The sequence below is a fragment of the Jaculus jaculus genome, chromosome 5 (genome assembly GCF_020740685.1).
Source record: "Jaculus jaculus isolate mJacJac1 chromosome 5, mJacJac1.mat.Y.cur, whole genome shotgun sequence".
Taxonomy (NCBI): Eukaryota; Metazoa; Chordata; class Mammalia; order Rodentia; family Dipodidae; genus Jaculus; species Jaculus jaculus.
Genome location: NC_059106.1, coordinates 14,381,718 through 14,396,627, shown reverse-complemented (window position 1 = coordinate 14,396,627; position 14,910 = coordinate 14,381,718). Strand labels below are relative to the sequence as shown.

The 14,910-nt window shown below is 44.3% G+C and overlaps 1 protein-coding gene across 8 annotated transcripts in view; it reads right to left on the bottom strand.

Annotated features, from left to right (window-relative positions):
* The window catches only part of Svil (supervillin), a 217,831-nt gene that overhangs the window by 48,149 nt on the left and 154,772 nt on the right, over window positions 1–14,910 (bottom strand). For 7 of the 8 annotated variants that reach the window (XM_045148956.1, XM_045148957.1, XM_045148959.1 and 4 more), the window contains 4 exons: window positions 11,791–12,034; window positions 10,776–11,346; window positions 9,864–10,056; window positions 975–1,104 (listed from right to left, as the gene is read on the bottom strand). In XM_045148956.1, coding sequence (XP_045004891.1) covers window positions 975–1,104; window positions 9,864–10,056; window positions 10,776–11,346; window positions 11,791–12,034 — 1,138 coding nt within the window. The remainder of the gene's footprint in view (window positions 1–974; window positions 1,105–9,863; window positions 10,057–10,775; window positions 11,347–11,790; window positions 12,035–14,910) is intronic. The other variant, XM_045148954.1, reaches the window with a different exon arrangement.

The window sequence follows — 14,910 nt, the reverse complement described above, 5'->3', positions numbered from 1 at the left end:
TTGAAATACTTGCAGATGTTGATCACATATGACTTAATTCTATTTAAACTCATACATAGATAACGTACCTTCCCCATGAAAGGCACACCTTATCATCACAAAGCAGGCTTAAGATTGTGCAGAAAGTGCTCACAGATCATACTTTTGTTTCTGTTTCATACCTACACATGGTAGTTTGAATAGATGGACCCCAACATATTCAGTGTTTTATTAGTGTGTAGTTTGCATCTGAGCCACCTGGCTGGCGGCAGTTTTAGGGTCCAGCACGAAGGTGTGGTGGTGGGTTTCAGATTTCAATCTAAAGATATGCAAAGTGTACCTAGCTGGAGTTGAAGTGTGCTGTGCTGGGTGGCTTTTGGCTTTTAGGCTTGTGCTTCTCTCTCTGTGTTTGGCCCTGTGAAAGCAGGCCAGCTTCTTCTGCCATTATGGAAAGTTCCCCTGGATCTATAAGCTTCAATAAATCCCTTCCTCCATAACTGTGTCTGGTCTGGAAGTTCATCTCAGTGAACCTGAAGCTGTCTGCAGCAGATTGCGCAGAAAGCGCTCACAGAGCACAATGATGTTTCTATTTCATACCTAGGTCTTAATTTCTTTATAAGAAATTCAAGTCCCTATTTTATGTGCAACTAACTATGAGGTATTTGTGGTGAGTTAAGGTTTATTATTTGAAAGGCTTGGCTCACATTCTAAAGCAAAGACCTCACTTAGGGCTTCAATGTGTGAACATGTTTGAAAACACAGGTGCCTGCTTCCTGAGGCATTATAGTTAGTATTGGTACCAGTTCCATAACACTGCAAGTCTAGATGTGATGATTAATTTTAGCAACTTTGTGACAGACAACGTGTCCCGTGTGGGCAAGGAAGCACTAACACGCTATAGAGCAGGAGTTAGTTAAGCTCCACACACCTGTCTGTGTGACATTCATAAGAGTGATGTTAGCTAGAAAGCTCCTGGCTAACACGGGAAACGGTACCTTCTTCTTAAGTGACTGTCCCGCTTCTTGGATGTGCAGGCCGCTGGAGGCAGAGGCCTTTCCACACTCCTGCTTTCGGGTGAGTCTGTTCTTCCAGTCCTCCTCTCCACTCTTCTTCAACAACGCCAGTCTAGAAGGGAACCATGGCAGCCGAGAGGAGATTAGCACCAAACTCTCAGAGCTCCGAAAACCCTTTTTGCTAAGGTGGTCCCAAGATTTTACAGTTGATTGAAAGGCAAAGCTGAAATATGAGTGCCAAGTTTAAAAAGGCACCATCATTCCAGCAAGGGAATATGAAAAAAATATATTTATATATTTTTCTTCTCCTTGCTCTTGGGCTGAAATGAGAAAACATGAAGAGATAAAAATAACTATTCCCAGAAAAATATGATTTCTAAGGACCCCTCTTAGCCACTTGATGAAATAACACTACATGAGGAAAGCTGCAAGTCTTTGCAGAAAAACAGTTTAAAAACATAAAGACTAGGAACAAACACCAGGCTTGCCAGAGTGTCTAAGTTCATTATATGCATGTATGAACGTGGCATTATGAAGCCCTCACTTTGTTCAATTGATATACACCGAGAAAAACATGAAGCTGCGCTGGAGAGGTAGCTTAGTGGTTAAGCGCTTGCCTGTGAAGCCTAAGGACCCCGGCTCGAGGCTCAATTCTCCAGGACCCATGTTAGCCAGATGCATAAAGGAGTATATGTGTCTGGAGTTCGTTTGCAGTGGCTGGAAGCCCTGGCGCGCCCATTCTCTCTCTCTCTCTCTCTCTCTCTCTCTCTCTCTCTCTCTCTCTCTGCCTCTTTCTCTCTCTGTCACTCTCAAATAAATAAATAAAAATGGACCAAAAAAAGGCCAACCTGAGCTACATTCACTTGTCCAGTCCCTAGGACTTAAAGCACTCAGATAGCAAAGGATATTCCCACTACTACATCACCTGCACAGACCCCTTTAATTCTAAAACAACCATCTGAAACCTGATGTGACAGCATGTGGTTCCAGCTGCTTGAGAGTGTCACTTAGTGGACAAGTGACTGCTCTCAGGAGAACCACAAAACATGAAGCTAGATGACATCTTACAGAGAACAGTCCAACCACAGGTAACGTTCATCGTTTTACTTCTTGTTTGCTAAGCTCACATCTTGTTCTTCAAGTTTGCCTTTCCAATATACCTCCACACAAAAGCTACTTTACTCAAACCCATTTTTAAAATTTATTTCAACTTTCCCCAAGGGAAAAAAGATACATACAAAAAAAGAATCTCATTAGCGTAGATTATTATCTAACCTACTTTGGCTGAACCATGGTGTGACTTGATATAAAGTTGCTTGCACATTTTATTCTCTGCAAAGCTGTTTTCATGAACAAGCAACTACTTCAGTCGCATGTGTTATAATGAAGGGAGATGTCTAATAGTCATTTAAGTTCACCAAGAATGGGAAAAAAAAAACACAAAGCAAAGAGAGGGTCAGCACTGGGACTGGAGCTCAAACAATGAAAGACTAGGGAAAGAGACAGGCGAGACGTGTTCCATCTGTGCCTCTTCGGATGGGCTGCATATTGGTACCTGATTGCACAGTGCCCAGGTGTGCAATGGGCAGCACACGGGCTCCAGCCCAGGTTTGGATGTTGTTACGGCATGAGTGAGGAATGCGCTCTCAGACTCACGTGCTTGAAGACTGGGTCTGCAGCCGCTAGTGTTGTTTGGGAGATGGCGGAACCTTTTGGACATAAGGCTTTGCACACAGGCAGATGGAGGGCTATGGAAGGAGGGCTTGAGGGTTATTGCTTGGCCCCACTTGCAGCCCCAAACTCCGGGTCTCCTGGTCATGAGATGTAAGCCAGGCCACAAGCTTCCACTGTCACCAAAGGTGCCTTCCTCTGTACACTCTCCTCACCATGATGGACTTTGTATATCCCAAGGCAAAAATAATTCTCTATTCTACTAAGTGGTTTCTTGTCAGGGATTTGGCCACAGAAATAAGAAAAGTGACTAATCTAGATATTATTATTTGCATTCCTGCACCATGGTTCTCTTGCTCTGCTCTTCATGTCAGGGGCTAGATCTGAGGGCCCATCTGCTAAGCTTCCTGATTCTGTGATTCCATCGATATTTGAACTAGGGGTAGGATACTTTGCACTTAAAATTTTGTCTTCTTGTAGTTCTTGGATGGAACCCAGGGCCAGGGCAAGTTAGACAAGTGCTCTATCACTGAGCTATGTTCCCAGAGACATACAATAAAAGTTTTGTCAAGGGCGAAATTTGCATTACTTAAACAAAATGCATTATATCTACAAATTTATCAGTATTCATAATTTGGACTTTCTACTCATTCTAAATGTCAAGTAAGACCTTAAGAACATGACTAGCTAGGAGACAGGAGCTTCAAACCTGGAACCTGTCCCCCCTCAACCTCTGACTTTTATTTTTCTTTTCTGATCTTCTCACCCTTTTTTTTCTTCTATGTTACAGCAGATAAGATCTCAAGGACCTATTCTAGCAAACAATATGACTTATGTATATAAAGCAGGTCCAAAGAGCTCACTGAGTCTTTTTAAAAATATTTATTTACTTATTCATTTATTTATTTCAGAGAGAGAGAGAGAGAAAGAGAGAGAGAGAGAATGGACAAGTGTGCCATGGCCTCTTGTCACTGCAAATGAACTCCAGATTCATGCAGCATTTTTTACATCTGGGGAATCAAAGCCAGGCCATCAGACTTTGCAAGTAAGTTTCTTTAACCACTCGCTGAGCATCTCTCCAGCCTTCCCTTGGTCTTAAATTCTGTCAACTTACATTGCTTGGCCTTATGCTGCATTAAATAAAAGGGTTAGTTCATGTACTTGACTGCAAGTTCTGAATCCTTTTTTAAAAAATATTTATTTTTCAGGCCGGAGAGATGGCTTAGTGGTTAAGCGCTTGCCTGTGAAGCCTAAGGACCCCAGTTCGAGGCTTGGTTCCCCAGGTCCCATGTTAGCCAGATGCACAAGGGGGCGCACGCTTCTGGAGTTTGTTTGCAGAGGCTGGAAGCCCTGGCGTTCCCATTCTCTCTCTCTCCCTCTATCTGTCTTTCTCTCTGTGTCTGTCGCTCTCAAATAAATAAATTAATTAATTAAAAAAATATATTTATTTTTGTTTATTTATTTGAGAGCAACAGACAGACAGATGGAGAAAAAGAGAGAGAGAGAGAGAGAGAATGGGCACCCCAGGGCCTCCAGCCACTGCAAACGAACTACAGATGCACGCGCCACCTTGTGCATCTGACTTATGTGGGTCCTGGGGAATGGAGCCTCAAACTGGGGTCCTTAGACTTCACAGGGAAGCTCTTAACTGTAAGCCACCTCTCCAGCCTCCTAAGTCCTTTAAATATTTGAACTTGAATTTCATATTAGATCGTAGCCGACATCTTTCCTAATTCTTTTTGATGTGTAAGTTTTATTGCAATCAGAAGAATCTCAAAAATACAATACATGGAAAGAGACAACTGGAATCATGAAGGTCTGAAATCATCAGCGAACTAGACTTTGAGTAAGTTGGAGGGCCAGAGGAGGAAGCCTGCAAGGGACCAGGCATGCATCTGAACACTCCTTGAGAACTGGCCTCGGACCAGATGCTCTCTCACCTTGCTACTTTTCAGACCAGATTTTCTTGACCATCCAACACCTTAGTTAGATTGGACTCTGAATGATTTAAGAGAATGAAAAAAAAGTCAGATTAAAGCTGGGCGTGGTGGCGCACGCCTTTAATCTCAGCACTTGGGAGGCAGAGGTAGGAGGATCGCTGTGAGTTCAAGGCCACCCTGAAATTACATAGTGAATTCCAGGTCAGCCTGGGCCAGAGTGAGACCCTACCTCGAAAAACCAAAACAAAAAAAGAAAAGTCAGATTTATCCTCATTGTTGTTAAAGATAATGAGAGTCTCTGGGTAGCTCCTCAAATGGAGCTCTTAAACATTTGGAGCAGGGATGCCTAAATAAGGCCATGCTGTTCCCCCCAGGCTTTAAAAAATATATTATTTATTTGAGAAAGAGGAAGAGAAAGAGAGAGAGAATGAATGGGGGCTCCAGGGCCTCCAGCTACTATGAATGAACTCCAGATGCATGTGCCACTTTTTGCATCTGGCTTACATGGCTACTAGGAAAATGAACCTGGGTCCTTAGGCTTTGCAGGCAAGCTCCTTAACCACTAAGCCAACTCTCCAGCCTAACTCCCAGGCTTCTTTGAGGAACAGAAAACTAGTTCAGAAAAAGAAAAACTGTGGAATCTGGAATCACATAAACCACCTTTTCTCCAATGCTCTGCATACAAATCTTCAAGAAATTGCATATTTCCCACAGACTAGGAAAGCAGGCGCTCGCGGGCCCAGGGTTTTCCTGAGCAAGGCTGCGCTGCATGCAGGGGGTGGCAGAAGTGATTCTAAATCCTGCCTCCTGGAGTCACATTTATTTCCTTCCCAGAGAACAGGACCTGATGCACAATGCCTTCCTGGGTCAGGAACTACAGGGCATTTGGGCTTTCTCACACTGTCCTCCTATTCCCTTGCAGGGTGACCTCCAGGATCCCCATATTCCAACCCCTGGAATTTTGCCTTTTGGTGTACTGCCACTGTCATCAGTAGGGACTTCCAAAGATTCCAGAGGAACCAACATCATAAGGCAGAAACTGCTCCAACTGAGCCCACATGGTACTTGGACCCAGCGTTCACTTACAAACAAATGAGTTAAGCCATAATAACACACAGTGAAATTTAAATGTATTATCCTGTCCCTATGCATTTCCTCCTTGGTCTTGCACAAGCTGAGGAGGGCTGGAGGTCTTCCCAAATTTGTTCTCTTCTCCAGTCTGACAATGGCTCATCACCATGGCCTGTCATACACTGCAGAGAGCTGAGGGCTGGGTGGACACAAGACATAAATCTCCCCATGCAATGCCAACAATTGTCAGCGCTTTTAACGTCTGCCAAGCCCAAGGGCTATTAGCAGGGCTGTGATGCAGGGAGTCAGGGCATCTGCTCAGTCTGGTCTGAACTCAATGAGCAGAACTGCATCAGCCTGTTAACCCCATGGCCTGGCGCAGGGCCAGTGGGACATGTGCTTACCAGGCCGCCCAGGGGAATGTCTACTGCTTTCGCCACAACCCACACTTTTCAGCAGGAATCCTGGCCTGGGAGCTCTGCTTGGTTAGAACAAGTTTTTCAGGCTCATAATAGTCAGAGTTGGGTCAAATAAGGGACAGGCAAACCATGCACCTTATTACCAAGTGAGGCTTTTTTTTTTCTTTTTAAAGAAATTAGCTTCATTTTAGAGAAAAAAGGGTCACCCACAGATTTGCACTAGAGCTGGATGGCACTGGTTAGTGCTCACATTACACTTTGGTCTTTGCTTGCATGTAAGCTGGGAGAATTAACTACTACGCTTCTTGTTTTAATTTCTACTTATCTGGTGCTGCAGACTAAACCTAGGACCTACATGGTAAGCATGAGCTCTATGCTGAGCCATGCCCCAAGCCCCTGAAGATGTCTTGTAAGAAGGCAGTTAATGACCCTCCAAAAAACTCACGTTAATTAACGCTTTGGCAGTAGTGGGTGGTGTGAACTTTAAAGAGTTGATTAGGTTCTTATGAGACTTGTTCCTGAGGCAGAGTTTCTAACCTGGGGACTAGATTATTTACCCAGCAGCTGGCTATTTCAGGTGGGGTGATAACTCAGTGATAGAGTATGTGCCTCATATGCCTGAGGCAAGTCCTGGGTTCAATCCCCAGTATTGTCAAAAATCAAAGGAAAAGGAAAATTGTTGGTTGCTTTTTATTTTTTTAAAGGTAGGGTCTCACTCTGGGTCAGGCTGACCTGGAATTCACTATGTATTCTCAGGGTGGCCTCGAACTCACGGCGATCCTCCTACCTCTGCCTCCCGAGTGCTGGGATTAAAGGCATGTGCCACCACGCCCGGCCTTCTTTGGTTGCTTTTAAGCAAGGTTGTGCTCAGTCTGTCTGCCCACACTTGGATGTGAGGTATCCTTCACGAGGCTCACAGTTACAGCACTGGTCCCCAGCTGGTGAACTGTCCATGACTGGACCATGGAGGCTATGACTTCACTAACAGATTGATTTACCAGTGGATTCGTAGTTTAATGGCATTATTGGGCATTTTATAGAGGTGGCATCTAGGAGAGGGGAATTCTCTTAGGGGTACACTTTGTCTGTGGCCCCTGCCTGTTTCATTCACTCACTGCTTCCGGGCGTTCTAGCATGACGTTCATCATGACGATCCGACTCACTACTATGGCCTAGAAGTACCAGTGTCAGCCTACCACGGACTGAAACGTCTCTTCTCCTTTAAATCATCTTTCTCAGGTATTTATCGGAGCAATGAAAAGTGACTAACACACCTCCCAGCTTCAACCATGTACACAGAAGCAGGAGGCCCTTTGCAGAGGCGGCTTCCTGATTGTGGATGTTTATTCTCCACAACTGTGAGCCAAAGTATTTTTATTTCCAAATTACATCATCTCAGGTATTCGGTCACACTAACATAATGGACCGAGGCAGGAGCGAATCAAAGGGAAGAAAAGGAGGGGCTTAGAGGAATTACCTCCCTGCTAATTTCAGTTCTCACATCAGTGTGAGGATGTCTGAAATCTCTCAGCTGCTAGGTCAGAACTTGTAGTTTGTAGCTGTCCCATTGCAATAAAGGGGAGGGGGAAACACTTGTGATACATGTTGGTTGGTATAATTTATGGTGACAAACATACCTGCTAAATAAAGAGGCCCTTGTCCCCTTTCAAAAGCATATGTTAACAGTGAAATGGAATAGCTGAAGATTTTGCAAGCTTCTGAAATGGAGATTCGGACCCAGCTGGGGTAAGGAGACCCTCATTGAAGTCTGGCTCCAGCTAGCCAACAGCTCCAACTCCAAGCCCACTTCCAGGAAGATCCCAGAGACCTTTGGTTATCTTGCACTTCTTAGGTGCCCACAAAGCCAATGTTAAGAGGCTACATCCTTATAGCATTTCTATTTTAACTACAAGAGTTCTGCCATAGGTCTAAAGCTGCTTACAGAAAGATGCAAATCAATTGCAATTCACTAAAACCAAGCAGGTAATCAAACTAGTGGACAGACACATACTTCATCAAAAATCCTTAGTTCTAAATTAGCCAAAGATGGGAAGTCCTCACTGAAATTTTATCCCAGGAGAATTTTCTGATATATGAGACATCAGAACTCTTGCACAAATGACATTATCAGTACTTGATCTGTGTGGTCAGACTGAGAGCCCAGTTTTTGTAGGAGAGAACTTCTACCAAGAGAGTTCTAACTGTATATATAAATAGGGGTTCAGGGCATGACTCAGCAGGTAAAGGCACTTGCTTGCAAACCCTGACCATCCAGGTTTGATTCCCCAGGACCCATGCAAAACCAGTTGCAGAAAGTGGCACAGGCATCTGGAGTTTGTTTGCAGTGGCTAGAAGCCCTGGCATATCCATTCTCTCTCTCTCCTTTCTTGCTAATAAAGAATAAAGAAAAATTTAGGGCTGGAGAGATGGATTAGTGGTTAAGGCATTTGCCTGCAAAGCCAAAGGACCCCCTGTTCAATTCCCCAGGACCCACATAAGCCAAATGCACAAGGTAGTGTATGCATCTAGAGTTCCTTTGCAGTGGAGACCCTGGCGTGCCCATTTTTTTTTTCTATCTGCCTGTTTCTCACATTGTGTCTTAAATACATAAATAAATAAATATTTTTTAAAGAATAAAAATTTAAATAAAAAGAGAGGTCAAGCTGCTTCTACCATTCAAGCTATCACTTTTCCTTTCAAAACCAGCTCCTGTGTTCCCTCCCCTCTGCCCCGTTATTCTGGTAGGAGCCGTTTGCTGTACACTTTGAATAAGTCACAATGAAAAAAAAAAAAAAAACAGAGATTTAGCTATCTTGTTAATCTTCCAGGTGAAAGAGGTTCTATGTATTTAATACCTTATGAATAATGTTCAAAAAGCTTGTCTTGAAAGACAGAATTTCCGCAGGGTTCGACATATAGACCAGCCATCTGAGAGACCCTCAGCCCAGTCAAGAGTGACAGGCTCCTGACAAAGCCTGAGGGCTTGTGAGGTGGCAGCGGCGTAGGAAGGTCCACCCTGCCGGGACCTCAGGAGACGCAGGGACACAGCACTGGTGGCTGCTCCAGGCACTGGACACGTCTTTGTTGGTTTTTCTATCACTGTTTCATCTGTAGCTTCATTCAATGGTGGCTAAAAGCTAACCAGGAAAAGATACCCTAAAATAATGTGCTCTCTGTATCTGTCCCTTTTAAATGTATTCTCTCAACCCTACATCATTCTTTTGACTGCAATGAGGCTACTGTGTTACTTGATATTCAGATGTAACCACATGTAGTTACTATCTTATAAAATTTCAGTGCTAGGGTTGAAGCTCAAGGGTAAAGTGCCTGTCTAGCATACACAGGGCACTGGAGGAGATTTCCAGCACCACACAAAAACAAAATAGAAAAAAAAAAATTCTAAATATTGTTTAGAAAAGCCTTCTATGCCATGACCTATAAAGAAAACTTAGGTTCCAATCTCAAGGATGCGCCTTCTACATATGAATTTATCTATCAATCATGATTTATACAGATAGTGACAGGTACTTTGTGTATTCAGTTGGAGCTATGTGTCGCTGAAGGAGAAAGAGGTAGGATCTCACCTGCCGAAGAATGTAACATAAAGAAATGAGAACCAAAGCCAAGTGAGACATTCCTGTTGACTTCTCCACCTGAGCCTGGAACTAACCCCTCTCAGCATTGCCAGATTGGGTATAGGTCACATTCAAATGCCTCGACCTCCCAGACTTATTCCCCGGTACTGCCTTCCAGCCTTCGGAGAGCCTTACCTTTCTTTGATCGACATAGTTTTGCTGGGCGAGTCCAGGCTGCCCTCACCCACAGGCCCTCTGACTTCTCCAGCAGCAGACGTGGCGCACGGGCTCTTGTAGAACTTCTCAGGAATCAGCTCTGAGGGATCCTGCTGCTTCCTGGACGCCAGGGCCGCCGCCTGCTCAGAAGCAAGCTCTCTGACCTCTGCTGCTGGGAGAAGTTTGCAGCATCAGCATGGCTCCTCCAACAAGTGTCCTTATGACTTCTCATGTCCCCCAAGTCCACGACGCGCTACCCGGGCTACATGGGTTTATACAAACTGAAGCAGGCTGCTGTGCAAAACCCTGACTTCTCAGCAGACGGCCCACACCTGAACGTAGCTACGCACTGTGGAGTGCTTCTAATTCTCCAAAAGAATCCGTTTACATTTTCAATGCTCGTGACCCAACCACCTGTTATAACGTACACATTCTCACTGCGCATAAATGGAAGCAGATGAGCCCATGCAGTTATGCTGCAAAAGAGGGCCGGAAGAAGGAGAGCCTGGATAGCACAATAGCTTAAGTTCTCAGTATCTACCTGTGCTTACCAGGCCCTGGGCCTTTTGTGCCATCAACTTATAAAAGAGGCCAAATAAGCTTAAGAACTCACAAGGCTGTTGTGTGAATTAATGTCACTCAAGTCACCGGAAACGCTTGTTAAGTAAGGTGTGTAAAGGGTTACACTCGTTTTTATTAATGCAAGTGCAATTAGTTCACCAAGCATGTCAGATTCAAAGGGAAGAGCGGTCTGGAGAGAATATGGCTCCCAACGAACTTTTCATCCTTATCAGTGATGAGCTGTCTTTAAATTTGGTTAAAAGGAGTCATCGACATGTCAAGCAGAAACCAAAAGCCCTTTAGAGAACTGTGGGTGCTATTGTACTTTACCTTTGAGTGACAACTTTCTTGTCGTGACATTCTCCACGTTCTCTTCACTGGGCTGCCTGTCCCTCATGTCCACGTTCCCTTGCACACTGCTTTTAGTAACAGAAAACTCCTTCGGCTCATCACCAAGGTGGGAGATAGGAGGCGTATCTGGTTCTAGGCTGCCTTTCCTTGGGAAGGCATGTTGAGGCTCTTGATGGCTGTCTCCTTCCCTAGCTCTGTCATGGGTGGGGTAGGAGGGCTCTGCCTCCTCCAAGGATCCGAACGTCTTAACGCAGCTGTCTCCTGGAGTCCAAGTGCTCTTGCTCTCTGCCTCGCCAAGTTCCCTCAGCATTCCTTTGCTCCCACTCACCTCCGCCGAAGGCTGCCAGGCTTGTGATTTCAGAATGCTTCTAACGGAACAGTCTGAGTTTTCCAGGGGAGAAGGAAACTTATAGTCAGTGGCACTTGTACGGTCATCAACAGATGGCTTTGTCCGAAGCTCCCCTGCGTACGTGGGAGCAACCGCAGAGGCTATGGTAGACACGGACGTGTTCACAGTGGGGGAAAAAGAGATGAGCTTGCCACTCTGCACCTGGAAGGACACAGTGAAAAGGTCAAAACTCAGGGAAAAGCTGCCCGTGTCAGACCTGCTGGGATTGGCTTGGGCGGAAAGATCGTCCCACCACCCATCTTCCTGGGGAAGTATCCTGACACAGTTAAGAAACTCAAAAAGCACCAAACATGACACCTTAAGGGAAAGCAGCTTAACCCTCCCACCTTTCTTTCTTTTTTTCTTTCTTCCTGCTTTTTTTTTTTTTTCCAAAATGGACTTATTCCAGGTGATTTCACAAGCAAATTATGAAAACCAGAGATGTTTGCACAGTGTGGTTCTTTCTCAAGGACGAGGCCAAGATGAAGCTGCTTACTGGGAATCTGGAACCAGGCAGCCCCCTTCGCCTGCCCCCAGCCCAAGAGCCACACAGCGCGCCGTCCTTGGAGAGCACACCCAGACCTGGAGCTAGACCCCCGTACGCACCTGTTCCACCTCGCCCAGCGTGACCGGCTGCGTTTGGTAGCGGGAGTTCATCCTCCTCTGCCTCACGTCTATTCTGTTTCGGGTGGAGATCGCTTTGGAGACCGGCTGGGACAATTTGTTAAACAAGGCCAACTTCTCTGCTAAGCTCAGTGTGGAGGAATCAGGTTCGCCTGGTTCCACAGACTCTTTGCCCTCATTTGCCTGGTCCCTGGCTAAAGCCTTTTGGTGAGCGGATGCCTGTAATCTGAAAGGGAAGAGCGACTCAGCCACACTAATTAAACAGACAGACAGTCAGACAGACAAACAAGAGCCCACCACGGATTTTATATATTCACTTTCCTCACAGTATCTCTGGGTTTCACAAAGGGCTAATTTTCTCTGCATAGATTTAGGACAGGACAGGCAATTCCTTAGTCATTAAATAAGACAGTGAATACAGGGTCAGCTTGGGACACTGGCGTTAATTCTATGACAGGCAGACATTTAGCTCTGAATCATTTCTATAAAGGAAATTTCTTGATAAGGAACTGGAATCACTGTGGACATGCCTTATCTTAAAGAGAGATGGCACAGTGTTGGTATTAAATGACAAGGCTTAAGGCAGAAGGCATTACCTTAGGGCATGATTAGACATTCTTTAAAAAATGTGGCTCAGGAAGTGATGTTTTCATTTTAGATAATTAGGAAAAATATGGTTGTTCAACTGTATACGCTGCAACAGTTTTATGATTTGCACTTGTCAAACATAAATGCCTCATTTTAAAGATTATTCCATTCCTGCAATGTAGTATATTTTCTGCTTAGGTTTTTAACAGTTTTTTATTCTTAGTAACTTGCAAAATGAAGAAAATTTCAGGTGGTTAAACAACCATTCAACTAGGGCTGGGGGTGCAGCTCAGTGATAGGGCACTTTTGCAATACGCACAAGGCTCTGGGTTTGATGCCAAGCACCACAAAATGATAATTGCAACAACAGCAACATGATGCTGAAACAGAAGCACTCGTTGCTGCTATCCTCTAACCAGAAGGGAAGGAGAGCTTCTAGCTTCCATGGTCAGTGTGACTCTTGAAAAGTGGCCGAGACATTTCTTCTGCCCCAGGCATATCCCATTCTCTATTCTAGTAAGTGTATTCATGGGCTGGAGAGATGGCTCAGTGGTTAAGGCACTTGCCTACAAAGCCTATGGACTCCTGTCTGGTTCCCCAGTGCCTACCTAAAGCTAGATACACAAAGTGGCACATGCATCCGGAGTTTGTTTGCAATGGCTGGAGGCCCTGACACACTGATACTCATTCTCTCTGTTTTTGCCTCTCTCTTTCTCTCTCAAACAAATAAATAAATAAATAATACAAAACTCATAATAACATATATATATATGTTATTATGAGTTTTGTATTATTTATTTATATATATAACTTTTATTATATATATATATATATATATATATATATATATATATATATATATATGGACATACACACACACACATATATTTAAAGAAGTGTATTCACCTTCACACCAAATCATCACTTACTGGCAGGCAGTCCCAGACCAGAGAGCAGTCTCTCTGTCTGGGAATGTCATGAGGATTCCATGAGGCAAAGCAGAGCTAGATTTACATTAAAGCAATTGCTGAAGCCAGGCATGGTGGCGCATGCCTTTAATCCCAGCACTCAGGAGGCAGAGGTAGGAGGATCACCATGAGTTCAAGCCACCCTGAGACTACATAGTGAGTTCCAGGTCAGCCTGAGCTAGAGTGAAACCCTATCTTGAAAAAACAAAACAAAAAAAAAAATTGCGGGCTGGAGAGATGGCTTGGCATTTAAGGAGTTTGCCTGCAAAACCAAAGATCCCAGTTCGATTCTCCAGAGACTCACGTAAGCCAGATGCAAAAGGGGGGACACATGCATTTGGAGCTTGCTTGCAGTGGCTAGAGGCCCTGGAGCACCCATTATTTCTCTCTCCCTGACTCTGGTTGCAAATAAATTTTAAAAAAATGAAAAGCAATTGCCACAGAAGGAACATTCCTGGGCCCAGCAGCGTTTTGCGAGCGCAGGGCTACAAGCGGGAAGGGCAGCGTCGCTCCCCACCACGATCCCTGCTTCTGGATTGTGCTAGCTTATTCCAGAACTGCCAGTTTATATTTCTTCAGATCTTATTTTTAGCCTTTGTGTCTGGTTCATAACAAAAAAACCAAGGAGCTATTTATACGGCTTAAGGACACAATTTTAAAACACCACAGTTTAAAACCTAACTGAGAAATGACTACAATCAATTCTAAAATAAAACACATTATTTCTCTACAAATTAGAAACAGGGGGAATGTTTTTAGCGTGTGCTTGTGTATACCCATGTTTTAAAAAACTTAACAGAATTTCAACATTCATGTTAATACCCCATTAGTATTTAAGTGCTAGTGTTTTAGATGAAAATTCTTTTTTTGAGGAATGACCATTATTATGAAAACAGAAACAAAATGAGTGCGTGAGTGAGTTAGTGTGATCCTAGAGGCTACAGGATGCAAGCAGGTGGGTTGAACGTTTTCTTAAGCAGACGGACATGACATTACCAGTATCTTGCACTATGACAAAACAGAACACCACACACTTCAGGAACACTCACTGCACTGACTTGTTTGTCAAACAAATGAAAGGCATTCAAGGCTTCTAGATGCATCTGCCGCCCAGCACCTTAGCGCTGGGTGCTACATGCAGCTGTTTCTGTCCGGTACCTGGCAGGCTGCACATTGCTCCTAGCTACACTGGGACTGGGAAGTCTTGCCGTTACAGGGTGGGTGACCCCAGAACGCGAAGCAGGGACAGGTTCACTTTAAAAGCAATTGCCAAAGAAGGAACATTCATGAGGAGAGAGAAGAAAAGAAGCATTAGGAAGGCATAGCTTTAAATTCAGAAACATAAAATCAAATATTTTACCAAAATATTTGTTCATTGCTTTGGGGGAGGCGGACCACAGAAGAACTTGAAAAGCCATTACACACTTAGGAAATAAGAGACAGAGGCTGCCCAAAGTCCATGGAAAAAGCAGAGGCGGAGGGCTTGCCAAACGTTTCTCCTTAGAATAAACATCCTCACTTTAAAAGGTACTTTCAAAAGCTAGCA